Raw genomic sequence first — 26,066 nt, forward strand, 5'->3', positions numbered from 1 at the left:
TTTTCTGAATATAAAGATAATGTATAAACGTTATGTGTTATATGAAACACCTAAAATGACAAAAAAAAAATGGAGATGGAGGGCTCTTCCACATCAGAGACCTGTTTTTAAAACATTTAACTAGAGTACATTGATGAGAGATACACTGTTCCACACTCGCACACAGTTCCACACATACACTTGGAAGATGTCCAGTAAACCACAGTCTGATTTATAGTCAAGTCAAGTCAAAATTTATTTGTATAGCACATTTAAAACAACCACAGTTGACCAAAGTGCTGAACAGGCTTAAAATGTCAAATACATAAATATAAAACTAAATAACAAATAAGAATAAAAGAAAAACAATAAACATAATAAGAATAATAAAAGAATTGTGGCACAATAGAAGATGAAGTCAAGGTGTCAAGCTCAACTCGAATTGAATGCCAACAAGAAGAGGTGGGTCTTAAGCAGCGATTTAAAAGTTTTTAGGGTCTGAGCAGTTCTTATATGAATAGGTAAGCCGTTCCAGAGATTAGGGGAAGCCACTGCAAAGGCTCGGTCACCTCTATTTTTGTGCCTGGATCTTGGAACATCCAAGAGCATCTGGTAAGGTCGACCTCAGTGCTCTAACTGGAGTATGATGATGTAAGAGTCTTGCTAGGTAAGATGGTGCCAGCCCATTTAAAACCTTAAAAACAAGCAATAAAATCTTAAAATAAATTAATCTCTGGGTTTGCTGGCAACCTCAACAGTGGTAATAAGGGAGGGAGGGAGTAATGTTCATTTGTAAAAAAGGTCAAAGTGTAGCCTATTAGTAACACTGTATATATATCTAAATAAGTTTTGAAACATAAACTGGGAGCTGGGAGGAATTTGGGGGATTTGGAGGTCACTATACTGTCAATAACAAAAACAAGTGTATCTTTCAGTATCAAATTTGAACTTTTTCTCTTTTTTCTATTGTTTTTTTGCAACTTTTATATAAAAAATATATCTATACACTGTGTAGCCTAATATATAACATTTTTTATAATCTTTCAGAAGGGTCAAATGTTTTCAACTATTTCTTTGTAAAGGCTTTGTGTCAAGAAATTGAAATGGAGTTTTCTCATTGTGTTACACATGGTGTGAACTATGCCATAGCTTTCAGGGGGGCTCACTTTTTTTTAAATCAGGCGGGAAATTTTGGGTGAATTTGCAAGTAAGCTTCCTTGTTTTCTTTTGGCATATCTGTCTATCTATCTGAGAAATGAGTAATGGCGATTTGGAGTAATGCAGAGTATTGTAGATTAATGCGCACACTGTGGGACTAAGAAAGGTTTTTTTCCTATTATCTTTAAGTTAAAGTGAGTTAAATTTATGATATTGCATTGCCACGCTTCGATGGTGATGGCAAGAATCGCATGCATGCCAGTATCTTGATTAAAGTGAATTAGTGATGAATAATCCTCATGCATGAATCATACATCAATAATAGCCTAATTTTATACAGAGATTAGATACAGAGAAATAGAAATGCATGGCAAAAATATTATTTAATAATAATATTTTAGAGACCCCACCCCCTTCTCAAAAAAAAAAAAATCACAAATCATGTTTTCGGGGTAGCTCATGTCTTACTAAGATGAGCCAAGCTCACTCTGGCTCCCCCATAGGTCGCACCCTGGTGTTACACTGTGAAGACATGAGTTCAACTTCTAGATTTACAATTTTCCCCGAGGCGCATGAAGGCAACAGGGGAGATGCGTTCACGGTCAGTTCAGACCTCAGCCCTCGTTCGACGTCACTGCCACTTCCACCATGTTGGATCAGGAAGTGGGCAGAGTCGAAGCAGGAATGCCGAGCCGAGCTTAACGTTAACGACCGTCTTTACTCGATCGGTCGACCGTTTTTCACCTTTAACACTCAGGTTGTACACTGTGTCGCTTTCTAGCTGGTCGAGGTAGGCGCTTTTCTCCGGATTTGATCGGTTTTTGCAGCATCAGATATGACTTCTCTCGCGCAGAGGACCTCCGGCCTCGTCCAGCGGAGGACCGAGGCCATCCGCAGCGCCGCCGCCGACAAGGAGCGGGAGTCCGGCGGGGAGGAGGACGACGCGCGCCGCGGGGACGAGGAGGAAGACGACAAGGGGGACTCAAAGGAAACCAGACTCACACTGATGGAGGAAGTGTTGCTCTTGGGCCTCAAGGATCGAGAGGTGTGGGCTGTTTTTAATCCGTCCACTAGGTTAGCTTGTAACTCCGCTCAACGCTAACATCAGCTAACAGTTACGTTGCGTCACCAATCGTGTTTGCAAACGTCAACAAAGTTCGCTAATGTTTCCCAGATTTGCTTTGACTACAGCCACAGCTTCGAGGTTTTGATTTAGCGGGTAACGCTAGTCAAAATGTATGTCAAGCAGCTTGTATTCGCAATGCTACTATGTAATAATTATTTATAATCATTGCATTGTTGGTGTTGAAGTGGGGTAAATGGTAAACGATGAGCGGAATCTAACATTACTTAGCCGCATATCTTGCATTGATTTACCCTGGCAGTTTTCTTGACAGCTCGCCAGTAGCGACGTGCCTCCTTTTCAACCTGAGAAAGGTTACCTACCACCCACCAACACGTCAGCATGGCGGGTTAACAAGCGCTGCACCTTAGCTGATATTTTTCCTCCTTCCTCCTCCTCCTCCTCCTCCTCCTCACAGGGTTACACGTCTTTCTGGAACGACTGTATTTCCTCCGGTCTTCGTGGGTGTATGCTGGTCGAGCTGGCCCTCAGGGGGAGGCTACAGCTGGAGGCCTGCGGCGTGAGGAGGAAAAGCTTGCTCTCAAGGAAGGTGAGAGAGATGGTGATGTGTTCAGGTGTTCAGAGGGAAGAAAACAAAGATCCTGTGTTCAGGCTACCCTCGGAAAATGTTCTTGTTTAGTACAAGACACCCTTGTGAGCAAAATCATGCATTTCTGTATCGTACGAAGAATCTGAATCAACTATACTAGTCAAGCATGTTTATGCATACATGAACTCCGATTCAGTGGTTCTCAATGCACATAAACAAAATAACAACATAGTAATCTTCTGAAATATACACAAGAAATGCCTGTATACAGATTAATTATTTATTAAAGTAAATTTTATTTGTATAGCACATTTCATACACACAGGGGGCGATTTTACCGTTAGGCGATGTAGGCAAGTGCGTGGGGCCTCAAACAGCTAAACAGATTTATAATGATGTTTAGATATGAAAAATATTGAATTATGTTACTATTTTAACTCATTGTACCCTGAAATAACTTAGAAAAGGCCCTCAAAGCTCCTAATAAACCGTATACTTCAGAGGAAAACATGACATTACATGACAGATAAATGTTACTGGTTACGTTGCAGATTCAGATTTTACTCATAAAATATAACGAATAAAATATGATGAATTATTATTCATGAAACTATTCAGCATTATGTAAAATAGTTAGAATTAAAAGCTCCACCTTGAACAGACGTCAAGTAAATTTAAATACATTGTGCTGATAATGCCTCTCTTTCAATCTTCACTTTTAAGTAAAAATTTGAATGCAGGACTTTCACAGTATTCTTACTGTGCGGTAATAATAGTTTATAAAAAAAAAAAGAAGTTTTGAGTATATCTTCTACCACTGCCAATACCAACATTCCCAGTTAGAGAAAGGGTGAAAATAAAGCAAGACGGCGTTTGCCTGGGGCCCCCAAATCACTAAATCCGCCCCCGCACACACAGTTAAGCTCAATGTGCTTTACAGTAAAACACAGAAAACGTTAAACAAATGAGATGGTAAACACACATAAAATACCCACACACACACACACATATGTAAAATACAGTTTTTATAACCTCTGTCCCATTCCCACTACAGGATGGACAACATCAGGCTCACACACACCACACACACTTTAGGGATCTCCTCACTAAACCTGTTTTATTGTGTGCAGGAGAGCACACAAGAGACTGCGTTGTGATTCCTGTTCACCCAGGATGTGAGTTTAGGTGTTACAGACGGAAACAGTCCTCCCTAGTTCAAACACATGTTTCCCTTTTTGTTTGCCAAGGTGATCTGCAAGTCAGATGCCCCGACGGGAGATGTGCTACTGGATGAGGCCTTGAAGCACATTAAAGAAACCCAGCCTCCAGAGACTGTTCAGAGCTGGATAGAGCTGCTCAGTGGTGAGATAAGCCTGCTGAGTTTGTTAACCAAAACCAGCAATAATCATTTGATAGTTTCACTTGTTGAACGTGTGGATGGCAGGTGTGTGTGTGTGGGTGTGTGGGTGTGTGTGTAGGGGCTATTTTTGCTCTTGTATCTGAGTTATCAGTATACCTTCATTGACTAATTGTTAAACTTATATTGCATCAAATGAGTATTTACCGTTTTAAAATTACCCATCATGAACAACTCTATTCAAAACTCTACACACGAGTAAATTCAGACAGTTGATGTGATTAAAATGACATTTACATACACAGTGCGGCTTTAATGTCCTAAAATGGATCTCTTGTTGTCCTTTAGGAGAGACCTGGAATCCCCTGAAGCTGCACTACCAGCTGAGAAACGTCAGAGAACGTCTGGCAAAAAACCTCGTTGAGAAAGGCGTTCTCACCACAGAGAAACAGAACTTCCTGCTTTTTGACATGACCACGCATCCGCTCACCAACAGCACCATTAAACAGGTGAGGTACAGCGATGTTCAGTGACTCTTTGTTGTGTAATGAAGGTGATTCAGTTTAATTTTCTTTTTATACGGTTCATAGTTAATACATAACATTTCCTGTTTTGGGGTTAGCATTACAACAAGAATAATCATACTGTAACCGAGCAATGACTAAACCTCTTCCAGCAGTCTACGTCATATAGCAAGGTCTGGTGTACTAGAAAAACGTTGCTCGCCTGCTTTGCAAAATACAACCATGCAGTTCTATCTCGTGGGGTTAATAAAACTCCTGCACATTTAAGCTATCGTCTCTTTTAAGAAAAGATACTTTGAGAAGAGGCGGTAACAAGCTCTTGCAGTTTTGTTGGATTGTGTGATACAGAAATGTGTTTGAACCCATTTAAAATAAATATATCAATGAAATGCCAGTTTCGCTAATAATTTGTCAATGTTATTTTTGGGGGCTGCAGCTAATGATTATTTCCATTTCTCGATAATCTTTTGCTAAATAGTAATAATAGTAAAATAGTGAAAAAATGGCATTCACAGTTTTCTCAGAGCACATTGTGATGTCTTCAATTTGCTCGTTTTGTCTGACCAACAGTCCCAAACCTTCAGATATTCAACTTTCTTTCATATATGACAAAGAAAAACAGCAAATCGTCACTTTTGAGAAGCTTGAACCAAAGAACATTTGGCATTTCTTGCTTGAAAACTGATTGAAATGAATGATCAAAATAGATGCCTTTTTAATTTTCTCTCAGTCAACTAATTGTTGCAGCTCTAATTATTTTCTGAACTAGTTCTTTCACCTGGTTGAATGGACATGATGCTTAAATGTGATGCATATAATAGCTATAAAACACATTTGTTAATATTTTTGCCTACAGCGCCTCGTCAAGAAGGTCCAGGACTCCGTTTTGGAGAAGTGGGTCAACGATCCTCACCGCATGGACAAGCGGATTCTGGCCCTGATCCTCCTGGCCCACTCATCCGACGTCCTCGAGAATGCCTTCGCCCCACTCCAAGACGACCAGTACGACCTGGGCATGAAGAGAGTCCACACCCTGCTAGAGCTGGAGCCGGAGAAAGAGAGCGCGAAGCCCAACGCCAATGAACTAATGTGGGCTGTGGTGGCCGCGTTCACTAAATGAAAACACCTGATTCGGTTGGACTGGAAGATCTGGCTACGGTCTGTTATTTAATTGGTTGAAGGACTTCACTCTAATAAGACAGACTTCACTCTAATGAGACAATCTATTTTGGTTGGGGAGCTTGTTTGTACATCTATTTCGGATGACATTTTGGCGGTAGTCCATATTAACCCAGTGCAATCTGATTGGTGGTGGGCTTCACCAAGTCACTTTTGGTTGGTTGGAATGGTCTCTAAAATGACAAATGACTGGCTGCTCTCACACAGCGAGGTAAGTTCTCTACCGCTGGGGAGCCGGATATACTTACGAAAAAAAAAACATCGACACTACAAACAGACAGGCTTCTGTTATGTTAGATGACATCAATGAACAAAGCAGGTGGCAGCAGTAGTCATGGTGAATATGAAGATTTTGACTGGGGCCAAGTTTCCCTTCCACACACATCATCTCTCCGTTACTACAAGATCTGGCCAGAATCAAACCCTGGTCTCATCTCCATACTCTCTCTCTCTCTCTCTCTCTCTCATGCATATGCAAGGATAAAAGGATAGCTAATCACACAGCTATCGATAGTCTCCTGCTTCCACCTGTTGGTTCCCGACTCGTGTTGGGAGTACATGCTGAGGGTCACTGTTAGAATAGACTGCCTGGATGTCTTCTGATTCGCTCTGTCTCCTCTCCTCTCTTTGAATCCTCCTTTCTTCTTCACTCCCATTTTTTTGAGGAGGAAAGAGAGGACCCAAATAAACGCTCCAGCATCATCAAGCGTGAGCCGGGTAATTTGGCCCTTTTTATAGACCTAAATGAAGAATTAAATCTTGAGTCTAGCAAAACTCTTTATGTTATTAGTTTCCTCTTTCTTGCAAACGGTCTCACTCTGTAAGCACAGGGTGAGATCAGTCTTCCATTTCTATTTATGTTGCTAATCGATGCTTGGGAGTAGCCTGCCATTTATCAACTATTTTGCACAGTCAATAGCCCTGTATGTAGGATGATATTTATAGGGATTTTTTTGTTTGTGAAGATGAGGTTAAAAATGATAAACCTTAGCAACCACAGTATAAATATCTCACATATTTTGTCTACAGCTATTTACTTCATGAATACTTAAAAATCATTCCTCTGGACATGTAGAAAAGCTTCTGCTCACGTTTTCCACGTGCGAGGCCCAGATGTAGGAAATACAGACGGTGATCTAATCTGCTCCGATTTGGATCTCTGTGATGAGCCTGCACAAGGTTTACAGTATGATCTTCAGCAGTCGCTTAGACTTTACAACCGGGCTGGGAAATTAGGTGAAGTTAGGCAAAAAGGCTAATTTCACTTCAGAAAATTTTAAAGGGTTGATTCACCCAAATCTTTTTTTTTTTTTTTTAAACACATTTTCTCAGACATAGAGATATTCATTCATTCATTAAGGGTTTGAGATATCTGCCTCTATAGTTATACAATGAGAGTGAAAGGAATTTCCTTTTAAGATGCTCATCAGCAGGAAAACACTCAGAAGGAACATTTCTTTCCAGTCAGTTTTCCAGTTACTCTAAATAATACACAGACCTCAGTGCAAATAGCTTTCATGAACAACATGAAGACTTATAATAACTGACAACAGCATGTTCTGTGGATTATATCACCAGAAGCAAATAGAGAGGTAAGTGAGAAAATGTTTTTTTTTTGTTTGTTTGTTTGTTTTTTTTATTTTATTTGGGTGAACTGATCCTTTAAGTTTCCCTCTTGCAATATAATGTATCTCTCATTTTGTATGTCATGTCATCATTAAGTGTTATTTCCATGTTGTACTGTTTGATACATGCAGATGATGGGAGGGTTACTTGGGCCCCAGATGAATCCTTGTTAAAGAGTGAAACAGTTTGACAGTGATGCAAATCTGTTGGAGAAAAAAAACGATCTCCAAATACGCTTTAGCGCAGGTCTGAGAAAACGTCTGTTTCAATGTGAACGAAATTATGGTTGTGAGCATCATTCTGGTCTGATCTACGTATGAAGTTACATCACCTATTGTTTCATGGCAGACGTAAAAAGTTATGTCCTTTTTCTACCTATAAACAAAAAACAAAACCTACAGGTATGAGGAACTGTCGAGATCTGTTTACAGCAAAGAGACCATGCATGCTATTGGTGGAGGGCTGGGGTACTTGTGGATTTAGCTAAAGAGGAAAGGCTTGTATGTAATTATTAGTCATTTTATGTGTACGATCTAATTGAACTCAATGAAAGGGATCTTCTCTCCTATCCTCTATAATTCTGTATGCTTTTGTATTACCACACAAAATAAAGTAAGGATCCTTTAAGTGCCTGAATTTAGAAATGTTTTCCTGTGGTGGTTTTTATTTCGTATTGTACAGTGTGTGTATATATATATGTGTGTATATATTAGTAGATTATATCCTAACAGCTACTCTTCCTGGGGTCCATAGAGGAAAAAGATTTACTACAATGTCATGCAAATCAAAAGTTTGAAATGAGAAAGTGTCCAAACTTGTATGCACGTACATAATACGCGTGCTTAAATATATATATATATATGTATATATAAATGGAAGATAATTTATTTCATAGTTTGCCCTGATTAAACTTGCTGAATTATCCTCTAAATGCATCATACAAAAAATTTCATGTGCATCTTAGTCTGATAACTGTGTATTAGATTCATCTGATGGTGCTGAAATGAAACGATTTGGAAAATCGGTTAAATTTGTAAGCTGTTTATCAAGAGAAAATTCAAAACATTTCCTTGTTTCTGCTTCTTTAACGTGAGGATTTTCTGTTTCTGCTTTTTTTTTTAACACGATAAACGTTTTGGACAAAATTTGCAATTTTAAGACATCACCTTGGGCCCTGGAAAGTTGAATTGCTGTTATCTGACATTTTATCAAGGAAATCAATCCATTAATTGGGAGAAAAAAACAACAGCAGATAAATAGATATGAAAATTATTGTTAGTTGCGTCTGTTTTTTTTCTTACCACCACCATGGTACATATGACCAGACACAAGATTTCATGAATATGCATCTTTTATTACCATCCCATGCAATGCTTCAAAAAGAAAGAAATTGGATAAGTAACCAAGTCTTAATTATTCCAAGTCTTCAATCAACATAAAAGCGATAGACTTATAGAGCAGTGTCTTTCATGCGTTAATGTCCACATACAGCATGTGTGTCCAGATCACACGTGACAAACAGCATTTTCTGACAGTTCACTTCCCTTCAGATGTTCCTCTTTGTTCGAGTCGCCCACAGCTCTGAATGCGTGAATCAACAGAATCTGAATTTCTCTGTAGAGCTCCAGTCTTGTATATGACAGCAGTCAGTCCAGTGACGGTTCATATTCAGCAGCTCCATCTGGTTGTTTTCACCAGCTTAGTGTACATCCAACTTGAGAGCCAAAACACAGCCACCAGTGATGAGTCCACAGCTGAGACTCTTCTGCTTTGCCTCTGATTGCCATCCGGCTATCCGATTCTTCTTCATGTATCTTGAAGTGACATCTCATTTGATTTTAGTAACGTTCTTGTAGTTTCTGATCAATATTTCCAGCAGTTTGTATCTCCAGTAAAGCTCGTCTCCAACTTGACGCAGCTCAAGTGCACAGAGATTCACAGTGGCAGCAAGATCTGAGGGGAAAAAAAGCATTGGTTGAATATCCATGTTGCAATACACTTAAAGACAGCTGAAGCTAAAAACTAAGTTAAAAGTTAAAAACTAACCAAATTCAATCAAATCTTAGATACTCACCTTGGCCAGTCATTTTTAATAGAGCGATAACGTCTCTGCCTGTCCGGAGAAGAGAAGAAAAGCTCTATAGATTCAGTTTGTCTTTTCCCTCAGTGCTTATGTAGCGCTGTTATTGTGGTTTGACAAGAAGGAACTGGTTTGAACTATTGATAGCAGTGCAGCTTACATAGTCCCACTGGTTGATGATGTCACAGCACAGCTGAGGAATCCCCGTCGGTCACAGCCAAGTACCTCCCACCGTTAGGTACAGGAGTCTGTTTACAGTAGTTATGGGCTCCCTTAATCAGTTGTATTACATAAAATGCTTACCATTTGTACACCTTGAAGAACACAACACACACCTGTGTTGTTTGTGCAAAGAGGTGTTTTTTTTTTTATTTAATCAACATAAACATGCTTTTGTGTGTAGACTAAAGGAGGAATTTACAGTAATATATCATGGACAGGTCATGTGACAATGTTAGAAGCAAACTGGTTTTCATGAGGTCACATGTCATGTTTACTTCCCTTTGTACACAAAGTAATCACAATGTCCAGCTACAACGTCTCACATGGAGCAATGTTTCATCATCCAGACCATCTCATACAGACCACGCTGTCCCATAGATAGAGTCTGAATTTTGAGAACACTTACATAATCCCACCATAAAGATTTATTACGTTTTTCAGAGTATGATTTGAATGCACAACAACAGGAGCATCAGTGGCTGATGTTGTGTCCTTATGTCCTGATCATGATAAGATGTTTGGCTGAGGTTGTTTTTTTTCCAGAATGTACAGCACAGACAGAACACAAATGTCATTTCACAGATCATATAAACAAAAACACCCGAAATTCCAAATAGCTACCATGTCATGTGATCACCAGAAGGTCTATTTTACATCAAAAACATGATATATTAACAGACATCTTACACATCATTGCTCTAGCAGACAAAAGCAGACAAAGCATCCAAAGCAGACAACCTTCATTCAACAACAAAGCAGCATTTATTCCACCAACACCACCTCTAATTAAATTACTCACACCAGAGTGGTGACCTAAATACAGCAGGAACTAAATAAAAGATTTGTAATGTGAAAGATAAATGTGCATTTAAGTTCCTTCGAACCCCGTGTGATTCGCCTTCTCAAAGTAGGCTAAACCGATAACACATGATGTGTCTTCATACTATGTGTGAAAAATCATAGACATGTCAAGGCTTGCCCTGCAGTTGTGATTCTCGCTCTGAAGTAAATGGGGAAGTACCACGGAAATTACAGCAGTCTGCAGTCAGGTGATCTGTGCTACTGCCGGCTGAGTTCATGCAATGTAAGAATGTTTGTGGACAGTAAAATGTGACAGAAAATTGCAGAAGAGGCAGCAGGGGCTTTTTTAAATTAAAGAATAAGGAAAGAAGATACAGTAAAAACTGAAGGAAATGCAAATGAGTTTAACGTCAAGCACAATCTAGTTCATGCAGAGTGATCGTATGGTTGCAAAAGGCATGAGCCTCGTTGCTGATAATGATGTTGTAAAACTTTTTTTTCCTTCTAGGTTGTCTGTTAATTACCACATCCTGAAGGTAGTATATGAAGAAAGCAAAAGATAGAGAGAGGGTGTTTTCAACGTAAATGAACTATAAACACACTTATCAGAGTTACTGTACAGACAAAATGTTTAGTCAACTGATATTATGTGTGTCACGAAACTGCTTGTTGTTGTTGTTGACGACGTGAAAATATCTTCCAACATGTTACTTGGAAGATAAAGAAATCCTGCCACTCTCAATCTATAAGTGCGACAGGGAACAAAGAAGTTGTAGTTTAACATTAACTATAACTAATGTTCAACTAAACACGGTTGACAGGTTGGTCTTAAGTGTTCTTCTCAAACTCCAGATGGGAGTGGATAGATTGTGTATATAAAACCATAAAGGACATAAATATCCTTAAGTTTATAAAGTTTATAAGTTTATCAAAAAAAAAGAATGTGTACAGAATTGTTACCAATGAAGCTGTAGCAGAATTCGACTACTAGGTCAAAGGTCATAAATGAGTTGCTACTGACAATATATGTTATACCAAGAGTTAAATTTTAATCATATAAAAAGTGCTCTGTATTGAATCATGATATACTGGAGTTGAAGGCCATAGAAAATGCCACACAGGTGACACTCCAAGAGTCAGATTTCTTACACTGAACAAACCAAGATTAGGCTTTTCCACCACAGTCATTCTTAACAAGATGGTTTCATTGATAATGTGACAAAAAAGTATATATTTGAGTGTGTTTTCAGTGTTATAGTTTGTTAATTTAACATTATAAGGAGAGTTCTGACACATGAGCTCCAATGTTTCCAGCATTCCTTGAGTTAAATGGACATCTGCCTTACAAATGACAGACTCAAAGGTCATCCTCTAAAAATAGATAAATAAATACATAAAACCACACTCAAGTATACAAATAACTTCATTTAGATGAAAGGAAAAGGTCAGATTAGAAAAAAGGTCAGAATCTAACTCTGAGGTCACTATTTAGTGTTTTATAATTTAGAATATACTAGCTTTGTAGTAGTACAGAATTCAAAATAAATGAATGTAAACATAAATATAATAATATATATATAATAATAATAAATATATTATATAAGTCAGAGGTGGAAAGAAAGTACATTTACTCCAGTACTGTATTTAAGTACAATTTCGTGGTATTTGCACTTAAGTAATACTTGAGAACTACTTTATACTCGTACTTCTTATACTATACTTTTTACTCCACTACATTTATTTAATATTTACATAATTATAGTTACTTATTAGACTACTTAGATGTCTACTCTACATTTATATATAAGTAGCCTACTGTTTGCATGTCAATGCATTAATAATACTACTACTAATAATAATACTACTACTACTAATAATAATAATAATATTAATAATAGTAATAATAAAAACACAGGGTCATTCTGCATGATGAGTACTTTTACTTCTGGTACATTACCTACATTTTTTGATAAAACCGCTGTACTTTCACATAAATTAAAAAAATTAAGGCAGGACTATTTTTTTTAGTGTGGTATTGCTACTTTTACTTAAGTAAAGGATCTGAATAGTCCCTCCACCACTATGCATAATCCATTATTATTACTGCAGTACTACCTGACTGGCCTGTACACACCTTTATTATTCACCAGATGGCAGCACATTCAAACTCAGCGTCACAGCTTGACAATTGTCTGCTACACATATCGATCCAATCTATCCTACATACTATCTATTTATAGATGGGTGACAAATTAAAGGAACAACTGGTATAGGTCTGAATGCTTGACCCCTACAGTTAGGGGATCTGGTGGCTCTGTTAAGCTGAAGGGGGCATTTTGCTGGTATGGTTTGTGTCCACTGGTCCCCTTTGAAGGGAAGGGTCATTGCAAATCAATACAAAGTTGCTCTGAGTCATCACCTTTATCCTATGATGAAACATTTCTATCCTGATATCCTGAGTGGTCTCTTCCAGGATGACAATGCCCCTATTCACAGGGCAGGAGGGATCACTGAATGGTTTGATGAATATGTCGCCTATCTGTATCTATCTATAGTATAAAGTTATGCAAAGAACTTTAAGAGGGTTTATGAAATTGTTTTTGATCATTTAAATGTCAAATTATGTCAGCTAATAGTCAGTTTTGTAGTTTGTGTATGTAACTGTTGCTCACTTGATTACACTGGGACAGCGACACTTTATTAAAGTCAACATTAATAAAGGACAATGACAAAGTGATGACATTAAATATACATTTCACATATTGTACACTGAAGGTAACATAATTTTAAGAAATATATTTTAAAAAATCATTCAAAAATATATAAAAATGTATAAATTAAAAATATAAACACAACAACAACAACAACAACAACAACAATAATAATAATAATAATAATAATAATAATAATAATAATAATAATAATAATAATAATAAAAGAAGAAGGACCAAAAAAAAGTCTGATACATGTGTAAGAATTGTATATAGGTGATATTAGAGCAAAAACAAACAAATAATTTGATCAAAAAATGAATTCATGGCAGTCAACTTTATTGTTGTGTAATTTACATTTAGTAAATTTACATTTAGTCGTTGTTTATTTTTTTCTCTCAACTGTATTGAAAACAGTCAAATTAAAAAGACAGTAACATGTATGAAAAGCAAAAAGAGGAAACAAAGTGCCTGGGAATTCAATTATGACATATGAAAGTAAAATGAACTAAAAAAAACATTGGGTAAGGGGATTGTGCAAGAAGCTTTGCATTCAATAGAAATAAATAATACACAGGAGGATGATAAATAAATAAGTAAAGGTGCACAGATTAATAATCAAGTAACGTTAGTCAATAATTTCATATGTTTTAAAATTGTTTGGGTCTTTGTTGCTTTTTTATTTTGCAGCTTGACTTGTACTTGAATTGTAATAGAGCTCAATTTGAATTAGAAATAAGGTAAAGTTTGTTTTTCTATTGGTCCGTTTCATTTTATGTATGTGGAATTTGCCAAACATTTATACAATAGTTGGATTAAAAAGCTAACATTCTTGTCCACTAGGTTATTTAAATAAATAAATTAGGATATCACCTCCATAAAGCATGACCATTTGAGCAGATTTTCTAGATAGGCATAATACAAGGTGCACGTCAGATGACAGGTAACTGTGACGTCAGGAGTGCAGCCTCAGCATGTGCCCAGCCCACACTGTGGCTTTAAAAAGCAAGAAGTGTCAACTGTCAGTCAGTTAACAGACCTGTTGTAACTTCAGTCTCCTGCTGCGTCTGCTGCATTTCACAATTATGAAAAATCTACATTTCAAGGATTTCTTTTGGGTGAGTTTCTGTTTTTGTGTTTTGAATTTTTTGTGGTGTGTGTTCATTATTACTTTACACATAGACTTTTGGTTGAAAAAAAAGTGAGGCATGTCAGTAAACCCAGCCATGCAGAGGGCATATTAGCAAAGTAACTTCACTGAATTAAACAGCAGTTTCTCTTTTGCTTTTAGTTTTGCAATGAAAATGTGAACATTTGTGGTTCTCGTAAAATAAGCTACACTTGAAAGCCATCGGTAGTAAAGTTATGAAGAAAGTAATTTGTTTACATATTCTGATATAATTGAATTAGCACGGCAAGTATGTAGCTTCTTATCTTTTATACGGATAAGAGTCAATAACCCACTGATTTCAACATGCACATGGTTTGGATGATTACAGGCTGTTACCCTCAGCTTATCTAAATTATGGAGAGGTGCAGTTCAAAACACCAATTTCTTCACTCTTAGTCAATACATACTGAGGTTAAAGTGTTTATTTATGTCTGTGTTCACTGTTGTCTTGGGAACTTCATTGTGTGAAGTTAGAGTAAAGCAAGTTTAGACAGTCTGCCAGTCTTACAGTAAAGGATTGGGTGTTTTCTGCCTGTCCAGGTACAGAATCTGTTTTGAGGCAATAATATTTGTGTAACGTAATATAATATATATATATTAACTAGACATACAATCTAAACAAATCTGATGAACAGAATGAAACATTTTCCATCTTATCGACAGAACTCTGACCTGACCTGCACATCAGGTTATGACGCCATCATCCAGTATCTCAATGATGGCAAGAGGACCTGCAAGGAGATGGAGGACTTCATGAAAGCCAGGTAATGAGGTGCTTAAAATATATGATGTCATGATCTATGTGTGTAATAATGCACAAATATCTCCATGTAAATTGTGGTCTAGCCCAGACCAGCGAGATTGTAATCTAGCTCCTAATTACCGGTCAGTTGTGCCAGTTGGAGCACTAGACTGGTTGCCATCATGCAATAATAGGCAACAAGATAGATAAGCACTAGGGGTGTGGTCGAGTACAAATACATGATTCGGCAAAGCACAAATAGTGGGGTTTCTTTCACGAACATTTGTTTCATACAAATATTTTAAAAATGATTTGTTTGCGGGAAGAAAAAAAAACCCATGTCAAATACCAGCACGCAGGTCGGTTACATCGCTATCTGAGTCTCTCCTCTGTTCCGCTGTTACGCCTATCAGCAGGTCTCAACAAGGGGAGTCACATCCACCTGCTACATGACGCACGTTTCCTAATTTGGACATCACTCCCAGAGTCAGGGGTGTTCCCAAGAGATAAAGCTGAGCTACTGGCTTTCCATAACCTGTTGTTCCCCTTCTCCTTTCCACAAAGTTAGATTGTAAAAAATAGGAAATAAATGGAAAGTGCAAATCGGTAATCACTTTGAAGTGCCTCCTTATACATTACACGGTGTGCTGTCTCTGTGTTATGGGTGTATAAGTAAGTAGAGGTCTGTCTGCAATGAGGCAATGAGTAGAGTTTTAGCTCAGTAGTCAGCGCAGTCGTCTATGATCTGGGAGACTCCAGTTCAAGACCCAGTGTGGGGACCTCCTTTGTAAGGTAGTTTATTCATGAACACTTATTGTTCACACTTGTTGTTCATAACACTTTTCTAAAATTAAAAGCGTAATAAAAACAAAAACAGGATTTTTAAGCCTCTCTCCACTTTTATTTGAATACAAATACACATAATTTTGCTGCCTCAACAAATATAGATACACATACAATTACTGGGCTCTCTGCACATCCCTAATAAGCACGATATAAGCTGCAATGACTATCGATCAACAAAAAATTAATCTGCAACTATTTTGATTAGCAATGAATCATTTCAGTCATATTTCAAGTAAATATACCAAAGATTCTCTGGCTCCAGCTTCTTAAATGCGAGAATTTACTGTTTTTCTTCTACATATATAACAGTCAATTGAATATCCTAAGACCCCGACTGTTTGTTGGACAAAACAGGCAAATAGAAGCTCACTGTAGACTCTAAGAAATGGTAAATGGCATTTTTTCTATATTTCTTTAACATTTTGTGGCACAAACAATGATTCCATTAATCAAGAAAGTAATCGGCAGATCAGTTGATAGTGAAAATAACTTTGGGTTGCAGCCTTACATAAGTTTGGGATAAAAAAGAGGAACATGAACTGTAGACTGTGGAGTCATTTTCTGAGGAAGTGATGAAGTTTATTGATGAGAAGACAAAAACTTTGTTGTGGAAGTGGACATGAAAAGATCAGAAACAGAAGGATTAAACATCTCTTTGCAAGGTTGAAGCTGCTCAGGAGTGTACACTCAGATGCTCAAGAAGGTGAACTAGGTGCAATAAGGTCAAAACTGAGAGAAGGATCAACATGAGAAATACATAATTGATGACAAAAGTCTTTTTCTTGTGTTTGTTCTGCAAACCTCATGCAAAATAGCATTAATGGCATCATTTGCAAGAATTAGTTTCCAATCTGTGAATGCTGTGGTAGAGAAAGCTGCTGTAATAACCATATTAAACGCCAGAAAGGTAATCCCCCAAACTTTGAATGCACACATTTTCACAGACACCAGAATAGTAGTTGCTTACAAGAACTGATGTTTGTCCAATATGAAGTGAATAGCTGGACTTGAATATACAGCAAATTAAGTTAATGTAACATTCTTATCTGTTACACTTAGAGCAGGAACAGAAAACTGTTTCTACTGCCCACAGCGCTGTATCTCTAAACCTTTCATAACAAATCACTTATGATGAAGCATCAGCAAGATGGACTTTACAATACAGACACTTATAAAGTTTGACATTTTAATTCCTTCTTCCTCATATAATAAGTAATCTGTCCTCTCTGCCTCTCTCTGTCATGTACCTGCACGAGTCCAGTTGGCAGTCAGTGATTCAGTGAAACAGGGCCATTGTGGTGGCATAATAAAACAAACAACTGTTGATAAAGCAAAGGAGGAAATGGAATAATACCTCAACTGGAAATTCCCTTATGTAAGAATGGCATGCGATTTTGTAAAACTATACTGATTTGCAAAATATCAGCAGTCACACTGACTTTATAAACAACAGTGTTGATATGCAAACATGAAATTAAAATGCATAATCATAATATGATATCCTCATTGATGGACTTCATTTAGAAATGCATGCAGTCATTTGTATTAGATAGTATGCACAATGCACATGCAGCTACACAGAGAGCCCTTGTTGTGGATGAACACTTATTGTTCACACTTGTTGTTCATAACAACATGATTGTCATGTTTAATGGTTTGTGGGTTTCCTGATCGTGTATACTTAGCTCTAGCTATCTGTCTTTTTCCATATTCAGTACTGTGCAAAAAGCATGTCTGACAAAATGCTGTAAAGTGAGGATGCTTTTAAAAATAATGTTCAGTAATCAGAAAAAACAACATCGAATCAATCACACTTTGCCTTTAAAACAGCACCAGTTCTCCTCGGCACACTTGCACACAGTTTTTCAAGGTACTTGGCAGGTTGGTTGTTCCTATATCTTGGAGAAGTTCTTCTGTGGATTTAAGCGTCTCGGCTGCTTCCATCTTTTCATGTAATCCCAGACTGACTCCATGATGTAGAGATCAGGGCTCTGTGGGGGCCGTACCATCTGTTGCAGGACTTCTTTTTCTTCTTGTCAAGATGGTTCTTTATGACTCCGGCTGTATGTTTGGGGTCATTGTCATGCTGCAGGGTAAATTTGGGACCAATCAGATGCCTCCCTGATGGTACTGCATTATGGATAAGAATCTAAACATCTAAAGTGCCTAAAACCTTTGCACAGTACTGCATGTATTTGCCCTTTTGATTTTCAACTGACATCTATCAAGCCATTAGGATGTTACTGATATATCATACTGTATTATACAGTCAAATCACTTTGAGAGATGACAAAGGGTCATTGTCAGTCAGTCTAGACTAGGAGCACTTCTGTTTGACGTCTGTTTTTCCAAAACCATTTTTATATTTCTTTTGTATTTTGGAGCAAAACATGATTTTCATGTTAAGGTTTTAGAAGGACTATCACTTGTCCTGTCTTTGTTCTCATCTGTTACACTAACTGATAATTTCATATGGGTAGTAATGATGGTAATTTCTCAAAAATTGTTCTCTTTCATTGATTGTATGGCTACAACTGATGACTACTTTCATTATTGATTAATGTTGATAATTTTTTCAATTAATCCATTGGTTGTTTGGGTCTATAAAATGTCAGAAAATGGTGAAAAATGTCAATCATTGTTTCCCAAAACCCAATACGCAACCTCAAAGGTCTTGTTTCAGTTTGCTATCATAGAGGACTAAAGAAACCAGAAAATATTCACATTTAAGAAGCTGGAAGCAGAGAATTTTTGTATTTTCTCTGAAAATATGCCTCAAAATTATTAATCGATCATCAAAACAGTTTACGTTTAATTATCAGCCAATCGACTAATGGTTGCAGCTCTAATTCTTTGTATGAATGTTTGTATTCTGGACTCAGTTTTGTTTTTGTTTTGTTTTTTCTTTCAGGGCATCAATTGAAGAGAAGTATGCCAAAGATCTCCTTGGTTTGTCCAAGAAGGTGTGTGGACACAATGAGATGAAGTAAGCACCCTCACTGATGAGATGCTGTTATTTGAGATTTATTTACAGTGAGCCTCAGATGACAAAATTAATGAGTCCGTCTCTGCAGAACTAGTCTAGTATTTATTAGTTTGGATTTATGGGCAATGCAGAAGAGAAGATGCGTGAGCTTGTTCTGACTCTGTGGTTCTCAGCGAAAATGTTGAAATATTCTGATCAACATGTGCTGTGGAAATACTCTACCTCATTACAACATAGATTATGAACTATTACACCATATGTATATTTCAGGAAATCTTGTTGTTCTCTGTTTTAGAGAGATAAAATATAGAAAAAATGTTTAAAAAAATGCATCATAATGTGACTCAAACAATGGTTGGATCATTTTACAGACTGTTGCATCTAAAGAAAGTAATCTCAGTTGAAATCAAGAAGATTTGATATGTTGGAGTAGACATGTTGTTTCTGTATCAGCAAGTCTAGTTCCCATTCTGTGCATGGTCACATGATCAGTGTAGCTTCATTTCTGCAGTTTCTGTTTGAAGATGTTAAGGTTTGGAAGAGGAAGGAAGACTAAGCGGGGGAGGGTGAGGCAGGGAATATTATTTACTTAGTTGGTTATTAATAATCCTTTCCATTAAAGATGCCTTGTTGAGTTCTCTTGTAAACAAACAAAAGTTACTGTTTATATTCAGTGATTCTTGTGTGAGTCAGTGGGGTCCAACTAATGTGTTAATATGTTACTAATTTCCTTCCTCATAAAACATTTACAGAGGAGATCATAAAACTATTTGAAATCGTTCACATTGGATATATCCATGTTTGCTTCATTGCAGTCTTCTTGTTGGCACATTACCACCATCAACTGTCACAACATGTCAAAAATGCACAATACAAACAAACAGGAAACCATACTCATAAAAACATTGCAACAAAAAATTATCCACAAGGTGCCTTTAATGTCCTCAATGTGTGCTGTGCAGTGGATAATAAAAGGACTTGTAAATTCATTGTGTAATGTGTAAAATCCTTCTGTAATATGCTTTTCTTTTGTTTTTTAAGCACGTTAAAAAGATCCCTGGACATGTTCAAATTACGTAAGTGCTTAACGTTTTTAAGTCTTGAAAGTGCCTGTCATCCACCATTGTTTACTTGTCTTTCTCAGTACATGTTTTCTGTGTTGGCAAGAACTGTAGTTGTGTTTTTACCCCGCAGAGACTGAACATGTGAGTCTGTCACACTTACAACTGGCACAGAGCATGAGAGAGGAGGCCAAGAAACTGGAGGAATTCAGAGAAAAACAAAGAGAAGCGAAGAAAAAGGTTGTTAGTTTCATCAGAGCTTTGGTGCACCAAGGTGACAGTCTAGTCAACACATATGCAGACGATGACTAGATGTTGTTGTTGTCATTTCAGATAGACCAACATATGGACGCTCTCCACAAACACAAGTCTTCACAGTACAAGAAGACAGTGGATGTAAGTAAAAATTTAAATATATTTGAATGTCACCCAGAGTTAATTATTACAGGCTCAACATGAAATAAATTATTGCAGTGTCACACCCAGACTATCCCTCAAGATATTTTCTTGGTTTCTTTTCCTTGTAATGTGTTGGTCTGATTAGCATGTGGACTTTCAGTCATGTGCAGAACACACGTGTTGACTGACCTGTCAAATTTAAAGACAAAGTGTGTTATCTGCATTAACATAACATAAACATCAAAAAGTGATATTACCGAGCTTGTTCTTTTAACTGGTGTCATGCACTCTCTAAGGTAAATGAAAACCAGAAGTATTGAGAGAAAGTGATGCCACCAGATAGTACTTTTATGATTGTTGCCATCGGAGTTTCAGGTGTGTTGTGAAAGCAGTGAAAAAAGCCATTCTTATCTCTTCTCTGTTCTTCCTCTTTGGTGGGGGAAGTTCTGTTGACCAGTCTGGGAAGTGAACTGCAGGCCATCATTGACCATGAAAGCTAATGCCAAAAAGAGAAGTGTTTCTCATGCACTTTTCCCTAATGAAAATAAGTCAGCAGCAACAGAAATTATTTCAGGAGATACAGGCTGACCTGAAATAGAGAACAATATAAATCTGCTGAATGGACCTTTTACAGCTCTTGTATTGATAAACAGTTTAACTGCATTAAAAAAAAAAAGCTCTGATGGTAACTGCTGTCCCCAGTCAAAGAAGACGTATGACCAGAAGTGCCGAGATAAAGAAGAAGCAGATCAGAACGTGAACCGAAACACCAACACCAACAACACCAAGCACATAGAGAAGGTACAGTTGCAACAGTGAGCCTCTGCACTGATGGCAGATTAGTGTGTTATCCTCCATCTTTGGTCTGGCACAGGGTTTGATCTGAATTGTGCAGCTTTTCAATCAGCAAATATGAGACCAAATCAGAGAACATGACAGCATCAGAAAGCTTATTTTCACATTGGATGTGCTGTGAATGTGCCAGTTTTTCCACCGCATAGTTCATCAGTGTGGAAGAAAATGTGAACTTCTCAGTTCCACTGCATTGTATTTGACTCCGATACAGATACGGCCACTGTTAAAACATTAGTGTTTGCATAATAAATTTACAATTGCGTCAGATTTCCTCCATCTACTGTGCGTGTATCAGCTTACTTATCTCCGAGAGGCATCACATTGACGCTGACACCGCATGATTTCCTCATGGGCAATCATTTCTGTATTTGTTCCATGTTATATTGTCTTAGCCATACACCCACTACTGATGGCTTCATATGTTCTTTCTTCATCTTCCTTCAGCTCTACTCAAAAGCGCAACAAGCCAAGCAGAATGCAGAAGAAGCAGGTAAAAAAAAAAAAAGTGCCAGGGGGCTCTTGTAGATTCTGACATACACAACTATGCTGATTTGAATATGGCTTTAGTGTTGATAAACCACATAAGTGACAGCAGTGTTTAGCACAGTTTTGTAGGAAGTACTTGTATATCTAGTGTATTGGTGTGTATTTAAAGCAATTATAAACAATATTTCAATATTGACAATACATGACTAACTCTATGTGAAAGAAGTGACTCATAGTGATGAAGTCACAGATAATTATCACCAGACTCTGCTGTAGTTCAGCATCATTTTCTGAGTCTGCCCTGCACCACACGGCAGACAGCAGAAAGTTAGCGGCTAGCAGTGGAGAATTAAGCAGTTAAAGGGGGCAGATATTTCCCTCAGGAGTTGGAGGAGCTAAAAGGAGAGGGAATGTTGGCCTTACATTTGTCAGGTGGCAAGACATGACTCAAAATAATAGCTAATGTTCCTTTGTATCAGCTGGATGTATAGATAGGCAACTGTATGTACTGGAACAAGAACTCCTCACCCTCAGAACTCAAAGTGGATCATGATTGGGATAATTTGAACTCAAACTGAATCAGTCAAAGATGGATCAGTCATGTAGTTGTGAGTGATCTGGTGCTTGTTGTTTTACTTGTATTGTTAGTATATTGTTGGTGTTTTGTGCTGTTTTGTATGTATTTTATGTACTTTAAAGGCCCATCTACAGACGGGCATTGCAAACTAACTTAGACTATAAATACTGTAGCATATGCCATTAGTTACGTGTCCCTATACAAATAAAACCATTAAATAAATAATATGTAATTATTGCAGGTTTTAATACTGTGTTTGATTTTCAGACAGGATATACCAGCAGAATGTGACCTCGCTGGGGAAGGTCACAGATGAATGGCTGAAGGAGCATGTCAAGGCCTGCGAGGTAAGACTCTCAAAGACTCAAGGTTGACAAAATGGGGATATAGCACACGCATCATGTAAACGAGCCGAATGTTTCCTCCACAGATGTTTGAAAAACAGGCAATGGAGCGGATCAACTTTCTGAGAAACACAGTCTGGACTCACCTCAACTTGCTATCCCAGCAGTGTGTGACCAGTGATGAGGTAAGGCCCAGTTACTAAAGTTAGCAAACTAAGAAAAAACTTTTTTATTATTATAAGAATCTTACTTTTATAAGCTTTATCAGACAAAATCTCCAAGTGTATCAATAAAAACAAGACTTACTTGGACTCTGACCTTATTTTTACTTCCCCTGTTTGTGTGTGTGCGCAGTTGTATGAGGAAGTGAGGAAATCGCTGGAACAGTGCGATGTCCAGGAAGATATTGAACACTTTGTGAACCTCAGACGGACTGGCGACAAACCACCAGGTATGAATGCAGGAATACTATGTCATTAACAATAAATCAGTGCTGGAACAGTGCTAAGAACACACCCAAATGAAGGTTGTTATCAGACCACAAAAAAAGGGTGCAGTGTTCAATCTAAATACCTTTTGCAGTTGCCAGTATGAGAACAGTGTCAGCCTTCCTCTCTAACAGCTCCAGTAATGTACGAGAACTTCTACAGTGGTCAGAGGCCTCCATCTGGAGCGCCACCCCCCCGACTGCCTCCACCAGTCATCAGGTAAACATGTCTATCCATCTATTTGTTCATTTCCATTTGCATTGTTCTTTATTGTTTACCTTGTTTTGTGAATTTGCAGGAGAGGGCCATTACCTGATCCAAAGCACAACAGCAGGGGTATGTCTTTTATTTACTCTCTTTAATTTACATGTCAGTCTTCTGGCATTGTGTATGAAAGAGGTATTTTTAGCAATGGCACCGAAGCTTGTGGCTTTACTATGAACTACACGCTTCTGCTTTTCATACTTAAAGATCCCCTCCAGACATTTTGTAAGACGTTTATAAAGTACTTCTTCTTCTTCATGGTAAAGTCCATCCTTAGTGTGCGTGTACTGCAGCTGCAAGTTTCCACATCACACAAGTTGAATATTGGACCAGGATTGGCACCGGACTAGTTGTGATGTCACAAATCATGCTCAGACCTGCCCCTTAAAATCTGATTTTAAATGAGCTCAGAGAAGCTTTCCACTTTCAGCAGATGAAGTGTGAAAACAGCCTTCTAGTGTCAAACTCTGCACATACATCATTCTGCACAGTGAAACATTCAACTGCACTGTAGGAACAAGAAGCAGAACACATTTTTGAGTGGAGGGGGACTTTAAACACCACATCATTTTGACCTTTTTATCTTTGTTTGGTTGCAGAAGACACAATCTACTCAACAGTGCAAGACGCAGGGTACAGTGTTGTTCAATACTAACACACAGATCTGCCGGAGGAGTCATTGTAGATCCTATGCAGCGCTGGGGCTTTGTGATGGACACGAAGGTTACACATGTCTCATCACTTCCTCTTTTATGATTTCCTGTAAAGATAAGGTCTCACCAGATGGAAATGCAGTGTCATATATATGTGTATATATATATTTTTAGCAAGGTTTGTAGCATTTTGAAAGTATCACTGTGTTATAAACAGTTCAGTAAACATCATTGTTTTTATTTTTAAGTCCTTGTGTCTATTCTTAAAATCAAAACAGGCTAAAATGAGAGGTTTACATTCATACAAGATTACATTCTGTACAACGATACAGAAGCTGATTACACAAGTAAACACATAAAATCAGCTAATTATTATGTAAACTTAAGAAGAGCCTCTTTATTACCCACACATTAATGTGCAACACTATATTCTGCATCATTGCATCCTAATTTATCTTCAGTTCTGTATTTATTTCTGTGGATCTGCACTTTTTAAAAAAGTGTTGAACAGACATTCACAAAATAGCATAAAGTGTCATCTGTTGTTTTCAACTTGTTTTCATTTCCTCTTAGATGTGAGGGTAGCCTGTCAGATGACTGCTATTTTGGGATTGGAAGCTAAATGCTCAGTTATTTATCTACAGTATGCAATATATGAATAACAAACCCTACATCCTAACATTTGACAGTCTTATTGTTGGCTTTATGTGCTTAATTGTTGGAATATTTGCACATTTACTTTGCTTTATTTATGTTAAGAACACATCATTTGTAAGAAGAAAATGCTACAACCTGTTTGAAACTGTAGGAGGGATTAATTGGCATCTCACTGTGCAATTAACCCGGTGTTGGTTTTGTATCAATAAAATTATTGTTCTTCACAGCACTTGAAGTCTGAAAGTTTCTCTATTCTGAGTTTGTCTTCTTATTTCCATGATCACTCCTAGCAGGTGACAGATTTGATTATTTTCATTACTGACCTGGGCGTGGTGTGTGATACTGGATTAAGGTCCACACATTTTAGCTGCACCCCTGACTTGCTCCATCTACAGACTTAGTACTTGGTTTAAATCTTACTTTTCTGTGTCCAATATGCCTGATCCCTGTTAACTTACTGTGAACTATGTAATTGCATCATTTGGTAATGCTTTATTTCACAGGTCCCGTAATTTTATACTGATTGCCTGGAAATTAGTTAATTTTTAGGACATTTTGCAAATAGGCCTGGTGCAATTTGGTACAAATTGTAAGACAAATGGACAAAGGTGGTTAAGTTGGTAAGTACCCACTCAATTTTTGGGTTCATATGTAGTTCTTAATTTGCAAAAAAATCTTAATAAATTAGATTTTTAACAATCCTTTAACATATAGAAAAAAAGATACTTTTCAGTTTGTAGTTTTGTGGGTCAAACAATATATTAGCATATTAGGTTTGCAAGTTTCTTAAAAACGCTTTCAGTAACACTTTATATAATGGATTTCTTGCATTCCTACTAATTTCCAGGGATTGTATTCACAAACATTGTGACAATACTCTCAGAGAACTGATAATTTAGCCTAGAGGTTTCTCGCAAGGAGTCCTAGCTTAGGAGTGACATAGGAAAATTCTCAGAGCAACTCTGAGCAAGGAGGGGACAGAAACTTTTAACTTAGTGAGGAGGTGTGGTTAGCCCTGTTGCTAGGTATGACACATTATTTAAAAATGTGTGATTGGTTGATCAAAAATAATTACAAAAAAAAACTCTCTTAAGTGATAATGGGCCTAGAATGAACAGTGAAATCGATAGGCCTCATCATAGAATTTATTCTTTCTTAAGACATGGTGTAATTATAAATACTATTTTATGTAATGAACATCTGTGTTGAATAAATTGTGAGCCTTTA

The 26,066-nt window shown here is 37.5% G+C and overlaps 2 protein-coding genes and 1 long non-coding RNA gene across 3 annotated transcripts; 2 read left to right on the top strand and 1 right to left on the bottom strand.

The window, feature by feature from the left end:
* Positions 1 to 1,732: 1,732 nt before the first annotated feature.
* On the top strand, positions 1,733 to 8,136 carry LOC122968611 (Golgi phosphoprotein 3-like). The gene is made up of 5 exons (XM_044333971.1): positions 1,733 to 2,182; positions 2,679 to 2,810; positions 4,058 to 4,172; positions 4,516 to 4,676; positions 5,548 to 8,136. The coding sequence occupies exons 1-5, from the start codon at positions 1,973 to 1,975 to the stop codon at positions 5,809 to 5,811; spliced, it is 882 nt and encodes a 293-aa protein (XP_044189906.1). The 5' UTR covers positions 1,733 to 1,972; the 3' UTR covers positions 5,812 to 8,136.
* On the bottom strand, positions 7,875 to 10,084 carry LOC122968612. The gene is made up of 2 exons (XR_006398851.1): positions 9,571 to 10,084; positions 7,875 to 9,449 (listed from the first exon to the last, which is right to left on the bottom strand). It is a non-coding gene; the product is annotated as an uncharacterized LOC122968612 (long non-coding RNA).
* A 4,236-nt stretch (positions 10,085 to 14,320) lies between these two features.
* Positions 14,321 to 25,068, top strand: pstpip2 (proline-serine-threonine phosphatase interacting protein 2). The gene is made up of 14 exons (XM_044332693.1): positions 14,321 to 14,428; positions 15,145 to 15,245; positions 18,981 to 19,055; positions 20,097 to 20,131; positions 20,250 to 20,356; positions 20,450 to 20,512; positions 21,218 to 21,316; positions 21,815 to 21,860; positions 22,701 to 22,780; positions 22,864 to 22,962; positions 23,132 to 23,228; positions 23,400 to 23,484; positions 23,564 to 23,601; positions 24,129 to 25,068. The coding sequence occupies exons 1-14, from the start codon at positions 14,396 to 14,398 to the stop codon at positions 24,182 to 24,184; spliced, it is 1,014 nt and encodes a 337-aa protein (XP_044188628.1). The 5' UTR covers positions 14,321 to 14,395; the 3' UTR covers positions 24,185 to 25,068.
* The last annotated feature ends 998 nt before the right edge of the window (positions 25,069 to 26,066 follow it).

The sequence above is a fragment of the Thunnus albacares genome, chromosome 18 (genome assembly GCF_914725855.1).
Source record: "Thunnus albacares chromosome 18, fThuAlb1.1, whole genome shotgun sequence".
Lineage (NCBI taxonomy): Eukaryota > Metazoa > Chordata > Actinopteri > Scombriformes > Scombridae > Thunnus > Thunnus albacares.